The sequence below is a fragment of the Hibiscus syriacus genome, unplaced genomic scaffold, assembly GCF_006381635.1.
Source record: "Hibiscus syriacus cultivar Baekdansim isolate YM2019G1 unplaced genomic scaffold, ASM638163v2 tig00110472_pilon, whole genome shotgun sequence".
Lineage (NCBI taxonomy): Eukaryota > Viridiplantae > Streptophyta > Magnoliopsida > Malvales > Malvaceae > Hibiscus > Hibiscus syriacus.
This window is the reverse complement of record NW_024062752.1, coordinates 1,011,056-1,036,193: the sequence shown is the minus strand read 5'-3', so window position 1 is coordinate 1,036,193 and position 25,138 is coordinate 1,011,056. Positions and strand designations below refer to the sequence as shown.

Genomic DNA, 25,138 nt, shown 5'->3' with positions numbered 1-25,138 from the left:
CTAGAAACTTAACATTCACGGTGTCAGTGTATTTACATTTTACATTTTGCTGTTTTGAAAGTGTGACTGCGACATAGTTTTGTTTGATCGTAATAAACAAACAGGATGAAACACACATCTTTGGTCATTGGTTCTCATCGTTGTTTCTGGTTTTCTTCTTCAAAATGAACCTAGATTTATGTACTTCAATCTACAAAATAAGAGTATACAAGGCTTATATTTGGTGAAAAGTTCAGGGATGGCTGGAGCATTAATCTTTCAGTGTTGTGAGTTTTTTTTGTGTGGATCTGGCGTGAATTTCTGGCTGGTCCCGAAGCTTTTATTACATAGAATTTTCCCAAATGTTCGCTACTCAATATGGATCAATGGAAAGCTACAGCTTGTTGTGGATCCTTATCAAGTTCTTGAGAGGTACCCTGCATTATATGGTTTTATGTATGTGCTGTTGATTTTTGAACTGATTATTACTTTCTTAGATTTTATGATTTCTATTCTGTCCAATGGTTTGCATCTCTAAGTTATAATGAAACATCAAGATCTTTTTGTCATTCTAGAATATTAACCAAATTATTGCTACATAGCTACCTAAATATAAGTTTTACTTTGGTTCAATATTTGATTTTCCCATGATCCCGTTTGATCTTTCTTCTTCTCAGATTCTTGTTGTTTCAAAATGCCAATTTTGCAATCTCGAGACACAGACGATTTGATGTTTTTGTGGAGGCTGAAGCTAATAAAGCTGCAGGAAAATATGAAAATTCCTCTATTGATGAGCAGGTGGATTTTTATAAAAAAGAGGGTTTAACACCACATTCTGTTGCCAAACTTCCAATTACCAGTGGTATGTACAATATCTTATGCTAATACAAATATGTCTTTTCTTTTTACAGTCTTTTAACCATTTTTACATTAACAAATCTAACTTTTTGGTACCGATGGTGTTCTTCAGATGTTCCTGAAGGTTGTGTGCTTATAAAGGAACATATTCCCATTACAAATCTGTTTACCTGCCTGTGGTTCAACGAAGTTGGTCGATTTACATCCAGGGACCAGTTAAGCTTTGCCATGGTAAGGGATAGAATAATGGCAAAACTTGATTGGAGTATCAATATGTTCTTGGATTGTGAAAGGCACAATTTCGTCATACAGGTATATTTTGTGTTAGCATTTTAACTTGATATAGTGTTATGAATTTAGGCAATAAAACCTAAATGTACCCTTTTTTACATTTTTACTGAGAAGACGGGGGATAGCAATCTTTTTTTTATATAGAAATCATTTATATATTCATACATGATATGCTTGGAGGAATTGGGCCTTTTTAGTCTTCAATTTTGTGTTAGATTGTTCCCATAGTCTTTTATTAGATAGTCTCTATGTGCATATGCTTGGATCATGGCATTTTTAGGTTTGATTGGAGAATGTAATCATTGTCTAGTAATTTTTCTTTACAGTCATACCATAGAGATTCGTTGGAGCCACCAGCTGCTGCTGTGGTTCGACCTCCAGCAGCTTTTCCTAATACCCACACACGTGGAAAAACTCCTGGGAAGAGGATTTCTCGACATGGAAGGTATAGAACATCAAGTTCAAGGCGTTGCCTTAGGGCTGTTGTTGGTAACAAAGAAACAAATTTCTTTTAAATGCGGTCTGAGCCAAAAAGATAAGAAGGATTTTAGCTTCTTTCTTTCATTTTCTTTAACAAAGTCAAATTGCTCCTAATTGTCACCATGGAATAGAAGGATGGTTATATAACTTTAGGATCATATAGGGAGTAATTTGGCATTGATATTTTGTCTGAAATTTTGATATCTAATTCTTCTGAATGAGCTATACAAGCTGTTGTCATTTTCCTTGCAATTGCTTGTTCAAGTTCTTAATAGTAATAGCAGCAGTTCATCATTCACCTACGTTACTCAAACTCGGGCTTGCGTCCAAAAATGTCTAAACATGTCTACTCAAATGTTTGTACATGATTGTTATTTGATAGGCTTACGAGCCATGCTACTCGATTAGCATGTGAATGTCGGATAATGGTTATATATCTGACACTGACATTTTCAAATCTTGTAAAATTTTGTATTTCGAGGGTCCTTGGAGATCCAGGTACGCATATGTCATATATGTATAGTTCAAAAAAATGAAAAAACAGAGGATTTAGCCCAAAGCAAGAATGTCTATGCTGATAGAGTTTGGTCAGAATTTAGACAGCAAAATATTACTGTGAAGAGACATGTTTTGTAAAATGAAAACACAGATCCAATTTCCAGATTGTCCATGTGATTTAATATTCATGTTCAAAATTGTTTTAGCATCAAATGAGTCTCCCCTTTATTCTCTGCAGCTGTAAGGTGAGAGAGCTTAGCAATGTGGGTTTCCATAACAAAAGTAAACGTTCTTGGTATGTTGTAAATCATGCAAACCACTCTTCAAACAACCAAAATCAACTCTTTTTTTTTTTATTAAAAAAAACCCCAAATTGCTAAATCTTAAACCCTAAATCTTCACTAATTTGATGGGACAAGATTTGACAAAGTGGAGAAAAGCCAAAGTGAACATAATATGGTGACCCATTATTTTCTATGTAAAAGGACCAATCAACCAACTGCATCTCCTCAATTAAAGACATAAAGTACTTTCTTTTGGGTAGCAAAATTTATTAGGCTGGTCGAGAATATCACTAAAAAGTCTAAAGTTTTGGCCCTACTTAATCTCATTCCATTTATAACAAAGATACCCCATAAACTATAGTCTCAAGCAAAATCATTAATTAATTGAAAAAAGGGGGAAAATTAATATTCACCCATTTCTCTTTGCTGTATGAGGAAGTAACCGAGGAAAAAGCATGGAGTTTTAACGCATGGTGGAGGCTAATGGAAGGAAGCTTTATATTTCTTTAAATAATTAAATCCAAATGAAATTCTCCAATAAAATAGTCAAAAAATATATATTCAATTCATTGTAAAGCTGCCTTGATTTCTCATTGGTACTTGTTTCCCTACTTATAAACTAACTTCCATATCCAAAATCTCAAATCCGGTGGTCAATGTTTTAGATCCAAGTCCTTCTAATAGGAAGATCATGCATCGATCATTGAATCGAATGTTTGAACTTCAATAGCTCATCTTTTGATATATGGTTTTTCTCCATTACCTTCACCGAGCAATGAGCTTACCAGGGTTCTTCATTATATGCATGCTCCATTCCATAGTTGCCATCACTTGTGGAGCTCTAATGGTGTTCTACACCAAGGAAGTCTCGGTTCTTGGTCACGGTTACGAGATCACGAGTAAGCTACAAGGCTCGACACCCCACGATCAACTCTTGATCCAGACATCCGAATCGTTTTCCGGATTGCTTTTGTTCACCATTGGTTTCGTGTTGTTCATGGTGGCATTCGTTAAGGAAAGGGACTTCCAAAGCTTCTTTGCCAAAGGGTGCGTATTGCTTCATGTTTCAATGGCTATTTGGAGAATTAGTTTTGAAGGGAAAGTTGAAGATCTTGGCCATGAATGGCTTAGGCAAGCTCTTGGGGATATCATGTTGGCTCTTTCCTGGGTTTTTCTTCTTGCATATTCATGGAGGGAGAAGTATGATTAAAGGGGTTGAGAAAAACAAGGATGACAAGTTGGGACTTTGTTTTATTTTGGGCAGCAAATTTTTTGGACAACTGATGCACACAGCTGTTTGGTCAGGCCATTGTCTCCTGCTTGAATCTTTCTTAGGAACTTGAACATCATGCTTGAATTCATAGGAAAAGTGAAAATGACAATGTCATATCAGGCTGGCATGTTTTGCTTTCAGTCCAGAGTCGTCTTAATATGCTTTTTAACTTCTAATCTTGATGCTTTAGTTGTAATGTAATAAAATGCCATGTAATTTTTGTCCCAAAAAGCAATCAAAGTTGCAGGAAATTTTTTTTGGTTGCCTAGTTCTTTTTGCAGGAATGGGTACAAATCAAACCTTGACATGAATTGAGGAAGTAATATTCCTAGAACATAGTTTTTCACAATTTAAATAAGGATAAAATAGTTTCGGAAAAATCTAAAATATATAATTGTTGAAGGAGTTGATGAACCCCAATATAATCTCTGAGATTTGATCATAACGTCTGTGTCGGATCTAAAAGGTTATCTGATCTATCTGTTTTCTAAGTTGTACTCTGTAAGTTCTGTGATTTTAACTCTGTTAATGACTTGAACTGCTTTGATATATGAGACTGCCATTTTTGAACCTTGAAAGGCTGGATTAGTTTTTAATATCTCTCGGTAACCTAGTCTATAATTTGCTGCTACACCAAGAATATCATACTTTTAGAATCAAAACATAGAAAAATAGTTATTCTAATAGTAATTCATTATTTTTATCTCTTAGCCATTACAGCACTGTAAAGGTGACACAGACAGACTTGAAATCACACAAAAACAGCAACGAAAGAACCGAATTTCATTATTTTTAGGTCCCAACTTTCCCATGGACTGGAACATAATTGACTTTATGTTAGCTTAATGACCACATGTGCAGTTTGTGCAGGTGCAGTTAGCTCCGCACTTGCAGTCGTTCTCCGCCAGAACCTCAGTCGCCACGGTGTTGATGTAGCTGCAACAAAATAGCACAACAGTTTATAATTTAGCACATGTTTAATGAAATTCAGGTATGGTTCTTTGAAGATGTCATTGCTTGAAGAGTTTAAAGCATACCACTTCTCAGTCTCAATGATCATGGTGTTTCCCTTCTTGCTGTAAGCATAAAAAAAGCCATTAAAAACACTTAAATTCATGGTGCAAGTTACCAAGAAACATTAACATAATCTAAAACCAAACACAAACTATGAACAACTCAGTCTATGATGGATGGGTGATTGTTTGATTACTTACACGCACTGGCTCTTGTCGCTGCAGTCGCAGTTGCCGCACTTGTCCGACATGTTGAAGGTTTTTGAAGACTCTGAAGTTGTAATTAGCTAGATTGCAATGGGATTGCTATGCTTTGCAGCATGAGCATGCATTGTATTTATAGATGAAGAAAGCAAAGGGCATGATGGAGAGAACACGTCTCTCGAAAAAGAGTCGGAGTCGAGTCGAAAGGAATCTTTTTGATAGTGGTGGGCGGACATTGCCACTTTTGGCTTGACTTGCTATCCTCCTCTCATGTCCATATCATTTCTCCCTTTTTCCAAAGGGAGATTATTCCTATACATGCATATAGTATTTATCTTTACTCGTGTCTGCTGAACATTAAAAGGAACCCAAGTTAATGGAATTAAGCGAATTTAATACTTTCCTTCAGTTTTTCTAAAATCCATATCTTTTAATAATTTAATCGGTAAATTTCATGAGTTATCCATATATATATTTCACATTTTTAAAAATATATATTTCTTTTATGTAAAAGAAATTTTATCGTTAAACATATATTTATAGAGATATTATTTTAGATTAACAGTAAATATGCCAAATTGATTTAAAATTTATATGCATAATAATTACAATGATATTGATCAATCAAACGGTTGGATTGTTACAAATATCAATTGTAGAAAAAACTTATGAAAGTATAAAAAATCCACTTAATTTTACACTAGTCTAAGTGAATCTATCTTTATTGATTTTATATAAAATCTACTTAATTTTAGGTAATAATTAATAATTTGTCTCTTGGTTTTTAGTTGTCCTTCCGATTTTCAAGAATTCGATTTGACTAATATTATTTTTTCTTTGTAGAGTGAATTTAAATGAAATTTGATTATTCCTATAAGTAAAAAAAGATTTCCCTGATTAAAGGAGAGGTTAATATATGTTTTTATTTAGTTTTTGATACACATGATTATTGTATATATAAATTAAAATATATTAAACTATTTTAATATTTAGTTTTAAAATTTTAGTTATATCTCTCAAAAAAGTATACTATAATGACACTTTTTTTAAATTATTAAAAGTAAAACATGTATAGTTGACATGATAATTTTATATTTTTAAATATATTATTGAAGATAATATAAATAAATAATAAATTATCCTTTTTAAGTGATTTGAATGTAACTTTAAACTTAATGGGTAAATTGTTTACTTTTGAAATCAAAATCTAAAAGTAAATATAGTATAAATGTTTAATTTTTTAAAACAACTCTATTATAGTGGTATATAAAATTAAATTTAAATGGTATAAACTAAAAATATAAAATATTATTCGTTTACCTCAAATCATAAGATTACTTTTGATAATATATTAAATTTTTTTCTTTGAATAAATATGATTGAAGATAATATATGATTTTAAGATTTTCATCCACAATTATAGCAATAAAAAAATATTGTCATTAGTTTTTTTCTTCATCTAATTTTCTCTTATTAATAAATCGTTTATCTCTTTTCTTTTATCTTTGTTGATCGATGACGGCATTAACTTTAATATTGATTATTAATTGTTATTATTCTTTATTGTCCTTTTATTTTATTTTATTTTTTATTTTTAATAAGTCTGTTTTATAGTACGTTTTCCTCTACCTTTATGACATATTTTCTTCTGGCTTTTAATATGTTTTTCAGTCGTTTCATTATTGTTTTCTCTCTTTTTTTTTCATAAGAGTTGATTAGACATCGCCATGACTGATCAAGATGATACTTATTTATTATATTGTTGATATTCCCTACTTTGGACATTGAAATTGGATTTGGATACCCATTGTGCATTCGTGGATGACATGTGATCTTAAATTGTTAGTTTTGTTTAAATGATTATATTAAATTATCATAATTATGTGTTTAATTTAAGATTATGATTGTAAATCTTTATTATAATTTAAGATATTTTAAATAAAATTAGTGATTTCTTAAAAAAACAATTTGCCATTATTAAATTCAGGAGCAATTTATAACTATGGCAACAGAAAAAATATTTAAGATTAAACTCAAAATTTAATATCAATTGAGAATTAATCAATAGCGTGTTTAAGTTTGAACATGACTCTTTTATTAAAAAATTGAACTGCGATGTAATTTATAAAAAAATCGATTTAATTATGATCATTAACGGATCTAAATTTTTGTTTTATAATGTATATATATTAATAACAAGAAGTTTTTATATGAGAATGATACAAATAAAATTTTAAAATTCACACCACTAATAAAATAAATAATTAATATAAAAAATTATATTTCAAAATAGATACATATTCGTCCTGAATAACACTTTGATCCGTAAGTGACCATGATCATAATTATTTATCGGGCCAATGATAATTGGCCCATTTCCTACTTACTGTTAGGGATGGGTATGGGTTGGGTTGGATCAAGTTTTTGGTCCACCCGACCGATCCGAGATCAAGGAATCCTCCACCAAAGATCTGACCCGACCCAACCAAAACAAGATTTCACCCGATCCGATATATAACTTAAAAACCCGACCTGATCCGAAATAATAATAAAAATAATATTTTTATTTAATAAAAATAGCGACTTAATTGAAAAAATAATATATAAAGGAGTATTATTGTAATTATTCCTAAATATATAAGGTAAAATTATTAAAAAAAATCGCGTCGGTTATTTTTCACCCTTAACCCGAACCCAACCCTGAATTTAAAAAAATCAACTCAATCAGATCGGGTCGAGTCATAACCCGTCGGATTTGAGTGTGATGTCCATCCTTAATTACTGCTTTATTTATTCGACCTAAAAAATGTTTATTATGATATCTTCATTATTCATTTCCACGTCAGCAATATTTACTCTTATTATTTAGGGTAAACTACTTCAATGGTCATTAATTTTTGTGTAAGTTTTTGTTTTCACCACTGATGTTTCAAAAGTCACAAATTAGTCACTAACGTTATCGTTTATTTCAAATTGGTTACTCGTAGTTAACAGACGTGACGGAAAACGCACTGGCCTGTTAACAATAGTTAACAGACTTACCTGGATGGTATAACTACACAAATAGTCCATGTTATTTATATGTTCTTTCAATTTGATCATAGTTTTAATAAATTAAAATATATTTATTTTTAATTCTTATAAATAATGATATCAGTGGCAATCAAAACCCATGTTTTGCCAGTCCGGAAGTCATTAACAACATTTTCATTCAAATTATAAGATGTCAGGACCAAGTAAATTTAAAAATTAGAATTCTTCTGTTGGTGCAGGCGGTAAACAAAACAAGAACGAATCCCACATGGTTAATAAGCATGGAAATAGCCTTTACCTGTATTTCAGATAATTCGGAATGGATGACACTAACTATAATATTATCAAATTTCAGCTCTTCATACAGTTCCTTCGCCCCTTTTTTGCTTTGGACAAAGATCAAAACCGGTGGATCCAATTTCAACTGCAAAGCATTTTAGAATACAAAAGCAAGAATAGGGTTAAGACATATTCCAGATGAAAAACATCTAAATGGATACCAAGAAAAGAAAATGGATTTTTTATGCTCATATCCTCCACAACTTCAACCAAAATATTGCTAATGCAATAAATAAAACAAGGTATATTGGTACAACCTATGTTACTCAGAGGTGTGTACGAGTGTCGGAAACAGGTATGGTTGGACTTTTCTTAGGTTTCCATGTATTTGAAGGATGCTTATCCCCATATCCATGGGTCAGATACTAGTCCATGAACAAGATAACCGAACACAATTTCTAAGGGTAATAAGGTGGATTGTCTATGATATATCAGAATGATAGGAAGTGACCATAATTGCAAGAGAAATTGCATTCTCAACATCCATTTAAGCGGCATACCTCTTGAAAACTCTGACGAAGTGCAAGGAGTTTCCCTTCTTCAGTTCCAGCAAAACTAAATTTTGATTAACAGAATCAGAGGCTGTATTCCTGGATAAATATCAAAAAGTTGAAGTATGTCAAAGAGGATTCATCTTCACTGTTGAGAGATAATAATCCTGAACTTACTTTCGTCCAATAATAACTCGAACAACATCATGCATTATGGTGCGTGCAAGTTCCTCAACAGAATCAGGTAAAGTAGCACTAAATAATGAGCGTATTATTGAAGGATTAAAACATGCATTGACCACAGCATCAATCTGCTTTACCAAGCCAAGCTTAAACAGTTTGTCAGACTCATCCAGGGCAAGATATTCAACCCTGAAGAGAGAGAAATTTTGTATCAAGAAAGCAGTTTAGATTCAAAATTAATGTTCAACCTTGAAACATTCAGACTGTTCTATCCATTCTGATAAAAACAAGATGTTCAAAGCATAGTTTTCCCAAAAATCATGAGCACTAAAAAACATTCAAATAAATAGTTATAATAGACCAGAAATAATCAAATAATTAGTGGTGTCGAAAGAGCTTTTAACATCCCCTTTCCTACATATTCATCCTATTGGTCTCTCTACAATCTAAAATGAGAAAATAAATGTTCTGGCAAGACAATTTATAGCCCTAACCTGCTCAAATCAAGTTTCTTTTTCTTGATAGCTGAACGCAAGCGAAGTGGTGTGGATATAAGTATATCACAATGAAGCTTTGATAAATCCCCACTTCTTATGAACTTTTTAGTCAATAATTTGATATAAAACTTATTGCCTTCAGTTGATGCATGCTGATAGATGAAGAAAACTGATCAGAAAACTTGGCAATAACTTCCGCAAAAAATTACTAAAATTTATTCGAAGGAAAGATACCTTGAATTTCATAAGCATGGGTGATAGTGATACAAAAGCCAAGGTTTTTCCAGATTCAGTTGGAACAAAAGCAAAGCATTCTCGGCCCTTCATAAACAATGACAAAAGTGTTCCAGTTTTCAGCCAATAAGAGACTTTACTGAATATATATAAAGCAAAAACAGTCAAATACTAATATTTTTACTACATAGCCCAATTGCCAACAAAAAATAAAAAATGAAAGGAATAAAAGTATCAGTATGTTGTGGAATTCGAGTTAATTTCCACCAATAATAATAAATTCACCTTGAAAACTATTATCTAGGTGACTAGTGTGAAAACGATTGTACTAAAAATCACACCAAGGTAGATTCTTAGGAAAGAGGAGGGGTCACAATGGTCCCTCTTAAAACCCACTTTCCTTAGACAGAACTACCAAGACAAGTAATTTTAATAGGACAATAATTAACAACAACTATGTCCGACAATAGCTATTAAATAGACATAACGAGAACACCAAATTTAACGAGGTTAGACCAAAATTATGCCTACCTCATCGAACACTACTAAAATAATATTTCACTAATAGAGGAAATATTACAAAGAGAAAGAAAGAATACAAATAGCCTTTAATATAGAAGAAGACTTATATTTGTGGGATGCTTAACTAAGGAGGAGAATGACTCTATTTATAACAAAAGAATTTCCCCTCCTCCTTATACACAACCAATGTGGGACTTTGCCAAAAAACCAACACAGTAGGTAAATAAAAGAACATACATATAGAAGAATCGGGATAACCTGCCGTTGAATTGGTGTTGGCTCTTTAAATATTGAGGACTCATTTGAGTTTTGGGTTTGATTATATTGCATACATGTGTTTAAATTTGTAGGTTACATATTCTATTCTGATTCTTAAACCATGTCAAATCCTAAACGACCTAGGACATTGTCTAGTCGCTCAAGTTAAAACCGACCTCTTATTCCTCCACCCAATCCAAATAACCTAAATATGACCATTTTGAACTTTTGTTTCACGTACCTGGTCATAGACAAGATCTATAACATAGGTACCATACTTGTTTTGAGTCATACAAAATCCGGGAAGAACGTATCCCTTCGATCCAAGCTATAGAAGATATGGACTTCCAATATCTTCCTACTCTTAAATCCTAGAAGTTTGATAAACTCTTTAAACTCAAACCTTTGGTTTGTCATCAATTAGTCCGTATTTTTCTATTCCAATGTGGTATGTGTCCAAAACGAGCGCCGATCTGAAATTATAGGAATTTGATCCTATCTTTTAGAACAATTCATTTTTATTGACTCTAGAACAATCGCTGCCCATTTTGGACTAGATAAATCGGGTTTAATGAAAAAGAGACTATGGATTCACCCTATAAGTCTAAGGATAGTGAGAGTACCCTAAGAACTCATCGTGATAAATTCCTTCATTATTTGATCTCTTGGTGGTTTAGACCATCCGGAGGTAGGTACTCCTCCCTTAGGAACATAGATATATGGTAGATATACTGTATCCAACATAAAAAGAAGATTAATCTTCCATAGATCATCTTTAGTGAGTTTCCATAAACACTATTCCTTCCAAGAATATAGAAACCTTGGTTTATGGTTGTCTCCTTAGTAATTTGTTTATCAAACTCGATCTTAGGGTCTCTTCTGATATTCCTATCCCTCTTCAAAACCAAATCAATCTTACTTTCTTGAAGAAAGCAAGATGGAAAAAGGATAAGGAAACGGGCCAATGGATTTACCATCCCGAACTCAGAACTTTGAATTTTGAAACATTTTGATGTTCATGGATTGTTTTATTTTGGATGTTTGAATTTGTTGGATAATTGGATATTTGAACTTACATGCTTATATATTTGGTTTGGTTTTAACTTTCATTTTGAGCTTAATGTTTATTTTTGCATCATTTACATATTAGTTGCATTATGACCAATTTTTGTCATTTCACATTATTTATGAATATTGAATTATGGAACTAATGACTAATCTTTCTCTTGATTATGATCTTAGCAGCTTACGTTATATTTAGTTATCAATTGCCTAATTGTTTTTCAAAAACTTGTTTAAAATCTTTTAAAGGTCTTTCTGATTTAACAAAAAGGGGGAGAAATATTAAAGTGATTTTTAAAGGGGAGAAGTGCTAGAGTAAGGGGTAGTAATTTCAAAATTTGATTTCAAAATCTTAAAATTACTAAAATGTTTTGTTATATCAAAAAGGGGGAGATTGTTGAAAACATTTTGATATTTCGATATAACAATTAAGATAAATGAATTTTAAGATTTTCCAAAAAGATTTTCTAAGTATATTCGATATAATTATTCGAATATCAAAATATTACTCCAAATCTTTCAAATGTCATTTTTAATCCTTACTCAAGTGTAAAATTAAGTTTTAATCTTAAAATAATTTCAAAACAATTTTACAAAGTATTTCAAACCGTTTCAAAGCCAAAAATTCCAGATTGTCCAGAGGGAACCGATTCCCCCCCCCAAGGGTACCGATTCCCCCTGAATGGTTTGGCTCCGAGAATTCCAGTATGCTCGGAGGGAACCGATTCCCCCCAGGGGTACCGATTCCCCCACTGTTCAACGGCCGAATATTTTAATTTTACACTTAGGGAACCGATTCCCCATAAGGGGTACCGATTCCCCCACGCTCCAAGCAGAAATATTAATTGTTTTCACACTTAAACTACTCCAATAACTTCATTAATGATCCCCAACATTCAGAAGTGATTCAAGGTGTATTTAAGCAAGCTTAGAAGCCATTGATCAAGAACAAGAAACATCAAGCAACTAGAATCAAGAGAGAATCAAAGAGAAAGCATCAAACCTCAAGTTTGAGCATTTCAAGCCTATTTTTCATTCAATATTCATTTTGCTTTCAAGAACACTTATTGTGCTCAATTGTATTTATTCTTGAGTGTTCTTTCTTTGTTTTAGAATTGTGCAAACATATTTGCCTTGTGAGGTTTTTCTTGTAAGTTTGCAAATTTGTAATCTTCTCTTTGAGAAAAGAGTGTTCTCAAGAATTGGGGTATATTCTTGAGGGAGTTGTAAGGTTATCTCTTTGGCCTCAAAAGTAAGAACAAATTAGTGAATTTATTGGGAAATCCTTAGTGTGGATAGCTAAGGTAGTGGACGTAGACTTTGGTTGATAAAGTCGAACAACTCTAAATCGTTGTGCAATCACTTTCAATTTTCTACAAAAGCTTCCAAAAAATTTTAATTGCCAATTCACCCCCTCTTGGCCGATTCCGTCAATCGATTAACTCAACAATAAACTTGTCAAATCGCTTGTATCACTGCCTTGGAGATTGCTTCAATCCGTACAGCGATTTTTCTAATTTGCACATCATCTCTTCTTTTTCAAAAACTTTGAATCCATCTGGCTGAGTCATGTAGATTTCCTTATCCAAGTCTCCATGTAAAAATGTAGTTTTTACATCCATCTGAACTAGTTCCAAATCCAACTGTGCAACCAAAGCCAACAAAATTCTGATGGAGGAATGTTTTACAACTGGAGAAAATACTTCATTATAATCAACTCCCTCCGTTTGAGCGTAGCCTTTAGCCACCAATCTTTGTTTGTAGCGGATGTTATTCTTGTCATGAAATCTATCTTTCTTTGCATATACCCACTTGCACCCAATTGCCTTCTTTCTCTTCGGAAGACTAGCTAGTTTCTACACCTGATTCTTTTGAAGGGATTGCATTTCTTCATTCATGGCGATCATCCACTTTTTATGTTTTGAACTTTGGACTGCTTCATTAAAAGTGGCAGGAACGTCATCAATTGCAATTGGTGATGCAAAAGAGACCATATCAACATAACGAGCAAGTTGTCTAATGGTACTCTTTCCCTTTCTGAGTGCAATTGATTCATGTTGTTGTGGAGGTTCTTGGGTCTGAACCTCTTCTTCATCTAATTCTTCTTCTACCATATGAGAGTCATCATCAGTTTCTTTACTGGCTGGGTCAATTCTGCTTCCTTCAAACTCCACCTGTTTGGGAGTTCCATCTGTCTGCTCTAATTTTTCTGAAGTCACCTTTCTCAACATGGTAGATTCATCAAAGGTAACATCCCTGCTGAAGATTATTTTCTTTGTTTCTGGACTCCAAAGACGATAGCCTTTCACACCAGAGGTGATCCCCATAAAGATTGTCTTCTTTGCTCTTGTATCCAGCTTTGACTCCTTAACATGGTAGTATGCAGTGGAACCAAACACATGTATGGAATCATAATCTGTAGCAGGTACTCCAAACCATTTCTCTAATGGTGTTTTACCACCAATAACAGTCAATGGTAAGCGGTTGATAAGGTGACAAGCATAGACCAAAGCCTCAGCCCAAAATTCTTTGCCTAACCCAACATTAGACAACATACACCGAACCTTCTCCACTAATGTCCGGTTCATTCGCTCTGCCACCCCATTTTGTTGTGGTGTAGATCTGACAGTGAAGTGCTTGACAATACATTCTTCTTCATAGACTTTTAGAAATGGATCATTTTTGTACTCTCCACCATTGTCTGTACGGAGACGTTTGATTTTTCTACCTGTTTGAGTCTCCACCATCTTTTTCCATTTAAGGAAAAATCCTAGCACCTCATTCTTTGTCTTCATTGTATACACCCAAACTCTACGGGAAAAATCATCAACAAAGGTGACATAATAGTGTGTTCCTCCCAATGAAGTTGTCTTGGAAGGCCCCCATACATCTGAATGAACATAATCTAAAATACCTTTAGTATCATGGATTGTTGTTCCAAATTTCACCCTCGTCTTCTTCCCTTTGATGCAATGCTCACAAAAAGATAATTTGCAAGCCCGAGCACCCTTCATTAATCCTTGATCTATTAGAAATTTCAAGGATTTTTCACCAACATGCCCCAAGCGCATATGCCATAACCTGGTTGCTTCTGACTTCTGTTCATCAGTAGAAGCTGCCACTGCTGTTGTCCTAACAATTGTACTACCTAGAAAGTAATACACATTGTTTCTTTTCCGGGTTCCCTTCATTATCGCCAGTGCACCAAAGATAATCCTCATAATCCCGTCTTTTGCCCTCACTTCTAAACCTTTTGACTCTAAGGTTCCCACAGAGATGAGATTTCTCATTAAATCTGGTACATAATGGACACCTATTAAGGTTCTGATTGATCCATCCTGATTCCTCAAGTGAATTGAACCAATCCCAAGTGTGTCAAGAGGGGAATTATTTGCTATGTAAACAATTCCACCTTTTAGTTCTTTAAAATCAAAGAACCATTCTCTATTGGGGGTCATATGGTGGCTACAAGCTGAATCTAACAGCCATGAACTGGAACAGCTGGTTGATGGCGTAGCAGCGAATGCGAAATTTGAATCTGTATCATTATACTCGACCACATTTGATTCTGAGACAACCTTTCCCCTTTCAGGTTTGCCTTTATTCTTTAGCCTGTGACATTCTTTCTTCCAATGCCCTTTTTCTTGACAAAAGACACATTCATCTTTGCTCAATCTGGACTTTGACTTCGATCTCCCTCTCCTTCCTTTATTCTGACTCTTTGAATGGCCTCTAACAACAAGAGCTTCTGCTTCAACACTTGTATTTTCTTGTTTGTATTTCTTTCTCAATTCATAAATATACACGGCAGCAGTTACTTCAATGAGAGACATATCAATCTTCCCATGAAGTAGAGTAGTTTCAAGATACTCAAACTTATCAGGAAGTGATCCCATCAACATCAGAGCCAGATCTTCGTCTTCAAAAGTCACATCCATATTCATCAGATCAGTCACCAGCTGATTAAAGCTAGTAATGTGATCATTCATAGTGGTACCTGATACATAGTTGAAGTGGAACAATCTTTTTTTCATGTAGAGCTTGTTCTGACCGCTTTTCTTCAAAAATTTCTCCTCCAGTGCCTTCCACAATTTACTTGCAGAAGTTTCCTTAGAAAATGCATACTTCTGCTCTCTAGAAAGACACGATCGAATAGTACCACATGTCAATCTATTGATCCTCATCCATTCTTTCTCCTCAACATCATCTGGTTTCTATCCTTCAATAGCAATGTCTAGACCCTGCTGAAATAGGGCATCTAGAACCTCACTTTGCCATATGCCGAAATGACCGGTGCCATAAAAAATCTCCACTGCAAATCTAACATTTGTCACAACATTTCTTGCGGATGTTTTTATGTCGTCTGCCATTTCTGCTACAAATTCTATTTAATAGCTGTCAATGTGGAATGTCAATTACCCCAAGGAATTTTTTTTCTGATGTGGAAGATCAACCTAAGCCGTAACCACAGAGCATATTAAAATAAACCAAGAGCGCTGATACTAATTGTTATGGAATTCGGGTTAATTTCCACCAATAATAATAAATTCACCTTGAAAACTATTATCTAGGTGACTAGTGTGAAAATGATTGTACTAAAAATCACACCAAGGTAGATTCTCAGGAAAGAGGAGGGGTCACAATGGTCCCTCTTAAAACCCACTTTCCTTAGACAGAACTATCAAGACAAGTAAGTTTAATAGGACAATAATTAACAACAACTATACCCAACAATAGCTATTAAATAGACATAAAGAGAACACCAAAATTTAACGAGGTTAGACCAAAATTATGCCTACCTCTTCGAACACTACTAAAATAATATTTCACTAATAGAGGAAATATTACAAAGAGAAAGAAATAATACAAATAACCTTTAATATAGAAGAAGACTTATATTTGTAGGATGCTTAACTAAGGAGGAGAATGACTCTATTTATAACAAAAGAATTTCCCCTCCTCCTTATACACAACTAATGTGGGACTTTGCCAAAAAACCAACACAGTAGGTAAATAAAAGAACATACATATAGAAGAATCGGGATAACCTGTCGTTGAATTGGTGTTGGCTCTTTAAATCCAAGTTTAGCAAAATTCTGCAATAAGTAAGATTCACATCCATATCTGCATAATTCAAGAAAATATCATCTCATGCAACCAAAAGACAAGGTCAATGTCAACTAATATTTTAAACAGAATACAAATGAGCACATGCAACCAAAAAACATTAATGACGAGTTTGGGTAAGTTTAAAAGTAGTTTACCCTAACATTAAAAAAAGTTAATTTTTTTGTTTTTATAACTAATTTTTTATTTCCTTTTTTTAAATCCATTGGACTTAAACATTTAATTATTTTGTATAATATATCACTATTTATAAGAATAGAAAATAAATATATTTTAATTTATTAAAAATATGATCAAATTAAAAGAATATATAAATAACATGGACTATTTGTATAATTTAACAGGCCATGTGTGTTTTTCGTCACGCATGTTAATAACGAGTGACCAATTTGTAACAAAAGATAATGTTAGTAACCGATTTGTGACTTTTGAAACATCAGTGGTGAAAACGAAACTTACCCAAATATTAGTGACCATTGGAGTAGTTTACCCTATTATTTATCTCCTAACTTTTCGAAATCTCATCCGTCCACGTTTCGAGAAAACTTATCAAACGGGTCAAAATCCTCGATACCGTCAATGTTTCAGTCATCTCCACACTGTCTTACACGGGAAGCTTTGACCTTTGATCCTCTATATCCAATTATACGGAAGCTTCTCACTGTCGTTAAAATTCATGCCACGTAAGAAAAAAAATTGAATGGTAAAATGGTAATTCGAGCATACAGGAGCTGATTATATAATTTACTCACAGACTAGGCGCGAAGCCACAGAGCTAGAAGAACCGATCTCTTCTGTTCTATTTAGTAATGTCGTCTATGAAGCCACTGCCACCATCGCCGCCGTTGACTCTACAAGCTTATTATGACACGCGAAATTCCAAGTCTCATCTCTTATATATATATCGTTGATTGTTTTAAACTATTAAAAATAAATAGAATTTGAGCGTCCTTTGCGGCTTCCTTTGATGATTTTTCTCTCACTTTCTCTCCTTACTTTCTCACTGTCCAAACAGGAAACGATTGATTCCCTCTACTCCGACTTCCAGTTTCTTAATGGACCCCGAACTGATTGAGATCCCTCCTCCGCTTCCTAGCACTTTTAAGTCTAGCAAGAAAAAACAGGTAACCATTCACTTATTTTTCTTTTAAGAAATATTTATTATCGCTTTTTTAACGTATTCTTGAAGAAGTGTTTTTTTAGTTATGAATTCGATTAAATACAATGATCGTTTGGTTGTCACTGTTTTTAATAGAATTTTGATTGATCGGTTTATTGTGGAACTTGGTTGTTTTTTTGGGATCATTTAGTATCGTTTTTTAGGGTTTAAAGGAGTTAAATTTGAACTTCTACAGCGAAAACTTATGATTTCACTTATAACTGTGTGTTGGGGACTTGGGGGGTGCGACTACGTTCTTCCAAGTTCCAATCATGATAGTTTAAAGTTACCAAATATTGTTGGTGCTGAATTGTGGCCTTTGAAATGATAATAGAAGGGAGTTGTGACAATTGTTGTGACTGTTAGATGCCCTCCCCTTGTTAGGGTGCTATTGCTTGCAGGGTCCCGAAGGTGGACAGTTTGGGACGATGGGTCCTTTCTTTTACACTGTCTCTGGGATTTGAAATAAGCAGACATTGCCCTTGTAATAGTCGTGCTTGGTAAAGTAGGTGATGATTAATGAGCACGTGTTCTTGGTTGAAATTTTATTTATCCATGCACCTTAACTATTTTTGGGTACTGTTTATGAGTTCTTTGGTTAGTAAGCTTGTAATAGTTTCAAATGGAGGGCTTTGAAGATTCATCTTCCTTTTGGTGTGGATTGTCTGATTTTTATACCCTTTTTATGCAATTAATAGAGAATTGCTGTTTGTTGGAGGGGTATAAAAATGACTTATTGTTAGTAGATGGTAGTACTAAGCATTTAAACAGGTGTTAAACTCTCTACCTGCTAATGTCTAAGGAAAATGTTCAATAATTGTTAAAATTTGGAACAGTCTAGTAACATTGACATTGGCCATGATCCGTGTGTTACTGGAATGGGAAAGAAAGACACCAGTTGGTCGTTTTTTTTTCATGTAGTGTGGCCATGGATTGGGAAAGCATTGTGGCCAACTCTACCCTTGAAGTTAAGGGTGACTTCATGCAATTGAGTGTTTTTAGACAAACAAACTCCAAGTCTAGCAATTTGGCACTAAGAAAGTATGCCTTACTTGCTTCCTCTCTAGAAATAGACACGAGTGCATGGTAGGCAAAGCCTTACATTCATTATCAAGTTATTGTGTTTTAAACTTTTTTCTCAGTCAATCTTGTGACTCTTTAGAAAAATCTTATCTCATGGTTAAGTAGAAAACTTCTGTTCCATATCTTGGTAGGTTGTTATCCATGAAGAAATTGATGTTGATAATGATGGAGATTCAAGTGATGTAATGATCCTTGATGAGATGGTTGATGTAAGGAACAAAGGGAAGGCAGTAAAAGGTAGCTCTGGCGTTTATAGTGCTATTCAAGCTGAGGTATGTCAGAGATTGAAGTGTTCTTTCTGTAGTTGCTTTTGTCTGTTCCTAACATCAAATGTGCGGGTGTTTGGACCTATTATTTTTTCGTTTACTTTTTCCTGATTTCTCTACAGGAATTTGTGGATAAGCCTCTTGGTTTGATAAACAAGGTTGAACCTTCTAAGCATTCTACGCAAGGATCACACAATGTATATAACCTCGAGGGTGATTTGGCCTATGATGATGATTTACTTGATAGCTCTCACATTAGTGATTTCTGGGATGTTGACGAGTATGCCATGTTGCAAGCACATTTTGATAATTTTGATATTCCTGCTGGAGTAGAGGCATCTGTCCCTTGGTTTCCTAACTTTTTAGAGAGCCAAAAGAATACTCCTCATGAGAACACTCAATCAAGTGTTAATGGGAATGACCAAACTCATTCGACTTGGTTTTCAGAGCCTGCTCATGTGAACAAGAAGCCGGCTTCAGTTAGTAGTTCAAGTTTCCTGACCCCAGTGGATCCTACAAGTCATTCTCCTGGAGGAGCAGGTGTTCTTCCTTCAACATTTTATTTCCACAAGGTTCACAAAGTAAGAAGTCAGCTACTTCACAACATAAATTGACTAGCCAAAATCTTCCAGGTTGGAATTCATTTCATTCTTACCAGGTCAGTGGTTCAACTGCCGGTAGTGACGAGGGTCACTCTGATTCAATGACACTCCCTCATGCAGTTAATCCAACTTATTGGAATCACTTCAGTTCTGCTGCAAAGAAGCATATTAGTGCTGGTAGTTTTATGCCTATAGAGGCATTTACTGACACCGTAGTTACTGAACCATCCATGTCTTGGTTGCCACCCCCTTTGAAACCAAAATATAATCTCAATAAGCATAATGTCTATTCAAGTTTTGCTGATCCAGTAGATGGTGCTTATATTACTCCTCAAGAACTGGCAGATATTAGAAACCAGAGAAATGTAAATGAAGCAGATATCCTCAGTAAGTTCCAACATTTTAAACAATTTGATACTGTTGAAGATTTTTCAGACCATCACTATGCTGTCAGTGGATCTTCAACAAAGCAGGTGAGTAGGCTTTCAAGATATATTATGGTCTTCCTTTTTCCGTAGTTATGTTATTGAGTTTTCAACCAGTAAACTTTGTTTTTGTGAATTCTCTTTGTGTCAGCCACCGAAGAACTGGGCAAAGAAGATTCAGGAGGAGTGGAGAGTCCTTGAGAAGGATTTGCCAGGTGCGTTTTAAGTTTTGCATGAAATGTTAATAGCTGAGATCTTCCACTTTGCTTCTGACAATTCCCTTTTACTGATGGAATGTATAAATAATATTGTTTCTTACTCAATATCATTTCTACTGTTTCAACAGGTACTATTTTTGTTAGGGTGTATGAATCAAGAATGGATCTCTTAAGGGCTGTGATTATAGGAGCAGAGGGAACTCCTTACCATGATGGTCTCTTCTTCTTTGATGTTTTCTTCCCTGCTAGCTATCCTAAAGGCCCACCAGTATGTAATTGTGGTTTATAAACTTGATTGCATCTTGTATGATCATATTTTCTGGTATATATATTTGGTCTGATTAGTAGGAATTCCTTGGCAGCATGTGTACTACCACTCTGGTGGACTCAGACTGAATCCAAATTTGTATGGTTGTGGAAAAGTATGCCTTAGTCTCCTTAACACTTGGTCTGGTGATAAGAACGAGAAGTGGATACCTGGTATGTCTACAATGCTCCAAGTTCTGGTATCCATTCAGGCTCTAATCTTGAATCAGGATCCGTACTTTAACGAGCCCGGTTGGGCTCATCGTAGAGGCACACAACAAGGTGAATTATTGTCCCAACAATACAATGAGGATACATTCATTTTGTCACTGAAGACAATGGTCTATTCAATGAGGAGGCCGCCAAAGGTAAGCTGAAGGAATTATTTTTTTGATGTTTTCAGTAGTGTATAAGCTGGAACGCTGTCAACTTGAATGAAAGCATTTATGTTGACTATAATATAGGGACTTTTTAGTACAGAATTTGAGTTGGAATGCATAATATACTACCCATTTCTTCTCTTCGGCTTATGATTCTAATGAATCCGTGTTTGGCTGCAGCATTTTGAGGATTTTGTCGTAGGCCATTTCTATCGGCATGGTCAAAATATTCTTGTGGCATGTAAAGCATATATGGATGGTGCTCAGGTAGGCTGCCTGGCAGAATGCGGCATTCAAGATGTCGATGAAGGCAGCAAGAGCTGCTCAAAGAAGTTCAGGGACTCTGTTGCTGGATGTGTAAATATGCTCGTTAAAGAATTTACAGTACTCGGAGTAAACGATTGTGAGAAATTCCTTACGGTCCCCAAAAGTCTAAATAACCGAGTTCGCAAGGTTTCAGTATTATGAACTACTTTTTAAAATTAAAATTTTGAAACTTGAGTAAAACGGTGTCATTTATAGATATGCATAGTAGTAGTTTAACTCGAGTTCATAGCAAGTAATTTAGAATTTAAGTGAGCAGTGCCATATGCTTTCCTTCATAGGATGCTCACATAGTCTCTGAGGTTGTAAATTGATGCATATATGGATGGGGGTATTGGTTCTTTACTGGATTTTCAATCTGTTAACAGTTTGAGCTTAGCATATTATTTTTCCTTACACATCCTAGTTGACCGAACCGAGCTTAATTCGCACCCTACTCGGATATTCTTGACCGAGGAGTATTGTATTCTCTTCTCAATTCGATATATCGAAAGATAGCCATACACCCTTTCATTTTCCATTATTATTATATATATACAATTTGTCAATATTGGATGAGTTGCTTTCAAGCCAATTCCACAGAAACCTCCATGGCATATATTAAAATTATTTACCAGCAGAAAACAAACAAGTGTTTCAGACAAGGTGACAATGCAGGCTGTTAAAGAAAAGCATCTAAGGTGAAAAATCCATTCCACTTGGTGGAGACTTTCTGAATTTTTCATGCTGTCTTTATCCATTATGTAATAAAAAAATATTTTGATTTTGGATGACTCAACTATTAACATGTATTCTAGAAGTGACAAATTCAATAAAATTCATTTATACATCAAAAACTGATTGTTCCTTGTTTGAAATTACAAGGGCAATGAATCTTTCAATGTTTCCATGGCTGTGTGCACTAAAATTTTCCTTTATGTTAATTAGTCTCTCAATTAAACCTGTCTAATCACTTGTAGGATCTTACTCAAAACACTGTTATTCGATTGTTCCGGAGTCGGTCCACAACTCCGAACCTTCGAATTTTGAGTTTGGTCCATTTGGTTGTCACAATTTCAATGAAGAAAATAATATAATTGGGGATTTTAGAAATGAAGAAAGTTGAAGAAGAATTGCATTGAAATCTCAACATAATTCTCAATTACAATTCTGTTGCATATATTTAATAACAACATCCAATTATTTGTTTATAGCTGTCACTGCATTTGTCTTGTAGTCTAACTGCTTGCTTCCTGCTAGATTCTTTTAACATATTTCTTCTTGAGCTTCACGGTTGGGCTGCCATCACCCACTGGTCTTCAATAGTTGTAGTTACTTGGGTCTCTCTTTCAGCCCGCTCCAATTCCACATCCCCGTCAGATTTGTTATCTCCCTTGGCCTGTTCCAAGACCACATTTCCATCAGGTAAATTAATCGATTCCTCTTTCTCCCAAATCCCTAGCCTCCGAGTTCCTAATTCCCTGAACCCTAATTCCATCTCCCCCCAAATCTCTTCTCCATTTCACCTGCCACCATGACAATACCCCACCTTCAGTCGATCCTTGACCCCAAGGATCAAACCCTTGAAACTGTGTTCGCAAAACAGTGTAGTCTTCCCATGTTGCATCTTCTTTTCCCAGATTCGTCCATTGAATTAGGAATTGGGTAACGTCCTGATTAAACGAGGATCAAACGAGGTAATCTTTTGTTCACCAACCTTTTTCTTTAAGAGACTAACATGGAAAACATGATGGATTTTCGAATGATCGGACAATTTTAATTTATATGCTACTGACCCACTTGTTCAATCACTGTGTAGGGTCTAAAAAATTGAGCAGTCAATTTGAGGTTCTTGAGAAATGCTAAGGACGTTTGTAGATACGGTTGGAGTTTGAGGTAAACACTATCCTTCCTTATCTGTACGCTTCTTGTCTGCATATGCTTTCATTCTTGTTTGAACCTTCTGTAGTTGTTCTTGTAAAATTTTGTTCATGAAATCTCTCTGTTCCAATAACTCCTGTACTATATACAACATTGACTGACCACCCCAAGATAAAACTTGAGGTTTATAACCATACATAGCTTCAAATGGAGTTATACCTAAGAGAGTGTGATTGTTGGTGTTATACCACCATTCTGCTTGTGGTAACCAATCAACCCATATAGTAGGTTTAATAAAACAAATACTCCTCAAGTACTGCTCAACACACTGATTTACTCTTTCAGTTTGGCCATCAGTTTCTGGATGATAGGCAGTGCTGAAGTGAGTTTCTGTGCCAACTTGTTTCATAAATTCCTTCCAAAAAACACTTGTAAATAACTTGTCTCTATCTGACACAATGGACTTAGGATGCCCATGTAGTTTATAAATCTGAGCTAAATAGAGCTTTGCCAAATCAGCTACTGTGCAGGGATGTTTTAAAAGAATGAAATGGTCATATTTAGTAAACATGTCAACAATTACCCAAATGCAAGTAAATTTATTTGAAGGTGGCAAACCTTCAATGAAATCCATAGAAATCATATCCCAAGCCTGGTGTGGAACTTGTAGTGGGTGTAAGAGACCAGCCTTGTGAGAATGGTCAACTTTAGTTATCTGGCAGACCTCACACTGAGCAATAAAGTCTTTGATCTATTTTTTTAATTTTGGCCAATAAAAATAAAGTTGAACTCTATAGATAGTAGCCTGAACTCCTGAATGTTCTCCCAAAGGAGATGCATGTAAAAGGGTCAAGATTTGTTGCCTCAATCCTCCAGTTTCACCAACATAAACCTTCTTATTAAATCTCAAAACTCCTTGAGTAAAAGTCTATTGACTGTTAACATCTGTGCAGATACTTAATTATGCAATTTTAGTCTTAGCAAAGTCATATTTTGTATAGCTTTTTTAAAGATCTTGAACCAATTGTGGAATAATAGCTATTACAATCTGCTGTTGTAATTCAACTTTATTTTTTCTAGATAAAGCATCAACAGCCAAATTGCTTCTTCCCTTTCTGTAAAGAATTGTATAATCCAACCCCAAAAGTTTTGTAAGTCCTTTATTTTGGATAGAAGTAGTGAGTCTTTGTTCCAAAAGATGTTTAAGTGCTTCATGATCTGTTTTGATGACAAATTGAACTCCTTCAAACTAATGTCTCCATTTAGTTACTACCATAAGAATAACTAAATATTCCCTTTCATAGACAGACATATCAGAATGTTTAGGACTTAAGGCCTTACTTAAACAGGCTATAGGACGTCCATCTTGAGAAAACAATAGCTCCAATACTAGTAGAACTCGCATCTTCTTCCAAACATAATGGTTTAGTAAAATCAGGCAAAGCAATAACAGGGGCCTGAGACATGGCTAATTTAAGTGTCTCAAAAGCTGCCCTAGATTCAGGTGTCCATGTGAAATTATTCTTTTTTAGCATATCAGTCAATGGTCTACTAATAATTCCATAATTGCGTATAAACTTCCTGTAATAGCCTGTAAGACCCAAAAATCCTCTGAGAGACTTCAAATTTTTAGGCATCTTCCAAGTCCTCATAGCCTCTATCTTGGAAAAATCAGTAGCCACACCTTGAGCTGAAATTACATAACCCAAATATTCCACCTGAGTTTGTCCAAAAAAACACTTACTTCGCTTAGCAAACAACTGGTGCCTCCTCAAAGTCTCCAAAACAATTTTTAAATGTGTCTTGTGTTCTACCATAGACTTACTATATATAAGAATGTCATCGAAAAATACTAGGACAAATTTCCTCAAATATGGTCCAAAAACTTC

At 34.6% G+C, this 25,138-nt stretch overlaps 2 protein-coding genes and 2 pseudogenes across 2 annotated transcripts; 3 read left to right on the top strand and 1 right to left on the bottom strand.

Moving 5' to 3' along the window:
- The first annotated feature begins 212 nt into the window (after positions 1-212).
- On the top strand, positions 213-1,737 carry LOC120127692. The gene is made up of 4 exons (XM_039145552.1): positions 213-411; positions 657-841; positions 950-1,149; positions 1,455-1,737. The coding sequence occupies exons 1-4, from the start codon at positions 239-241 to the stop codon at positions 1,641-1,643; spliced, it is 747 nt and encodes a 248-aa protein (XP_039001483.1). The 5' UTR covers positions 213-238; the 3' UTR covers positions 1,644-1,737.
- Positions 1,738-3,016: 1,279 nt separating this feature from the next.
- LOC120127813 lies at positions 3,017-3,883 on the top strand. Its single transcript, XM_039145630.1, has one exon. The coding sequence runs from the start codon at positions 3,136-3,138 to the stop codon at positions 3,598-3,600; it is 465 nt and encodes a 154-aa protein (XP_039001561.1). The 5' UTR covers positions 3,017-3,135; the 3' UTR covers positions 3,601-3,883.
- Positions 3,884-8,011: 4,128 nt separating this feature from the next.
- On the bottom strand, positions 8,012-16,640 carry LOC120127732 (annotated as a pseudogene).
- A 758-nt stretch (positions 16,641-17,398) lies between these two features.
- On the top strand, positions 17,399-21,737 carry LOC120127933 (annotated as a pseudogene).
- The last annotated feature ends 3,401 nt before the right edge of the window (positions 21,738-25,138 follow it).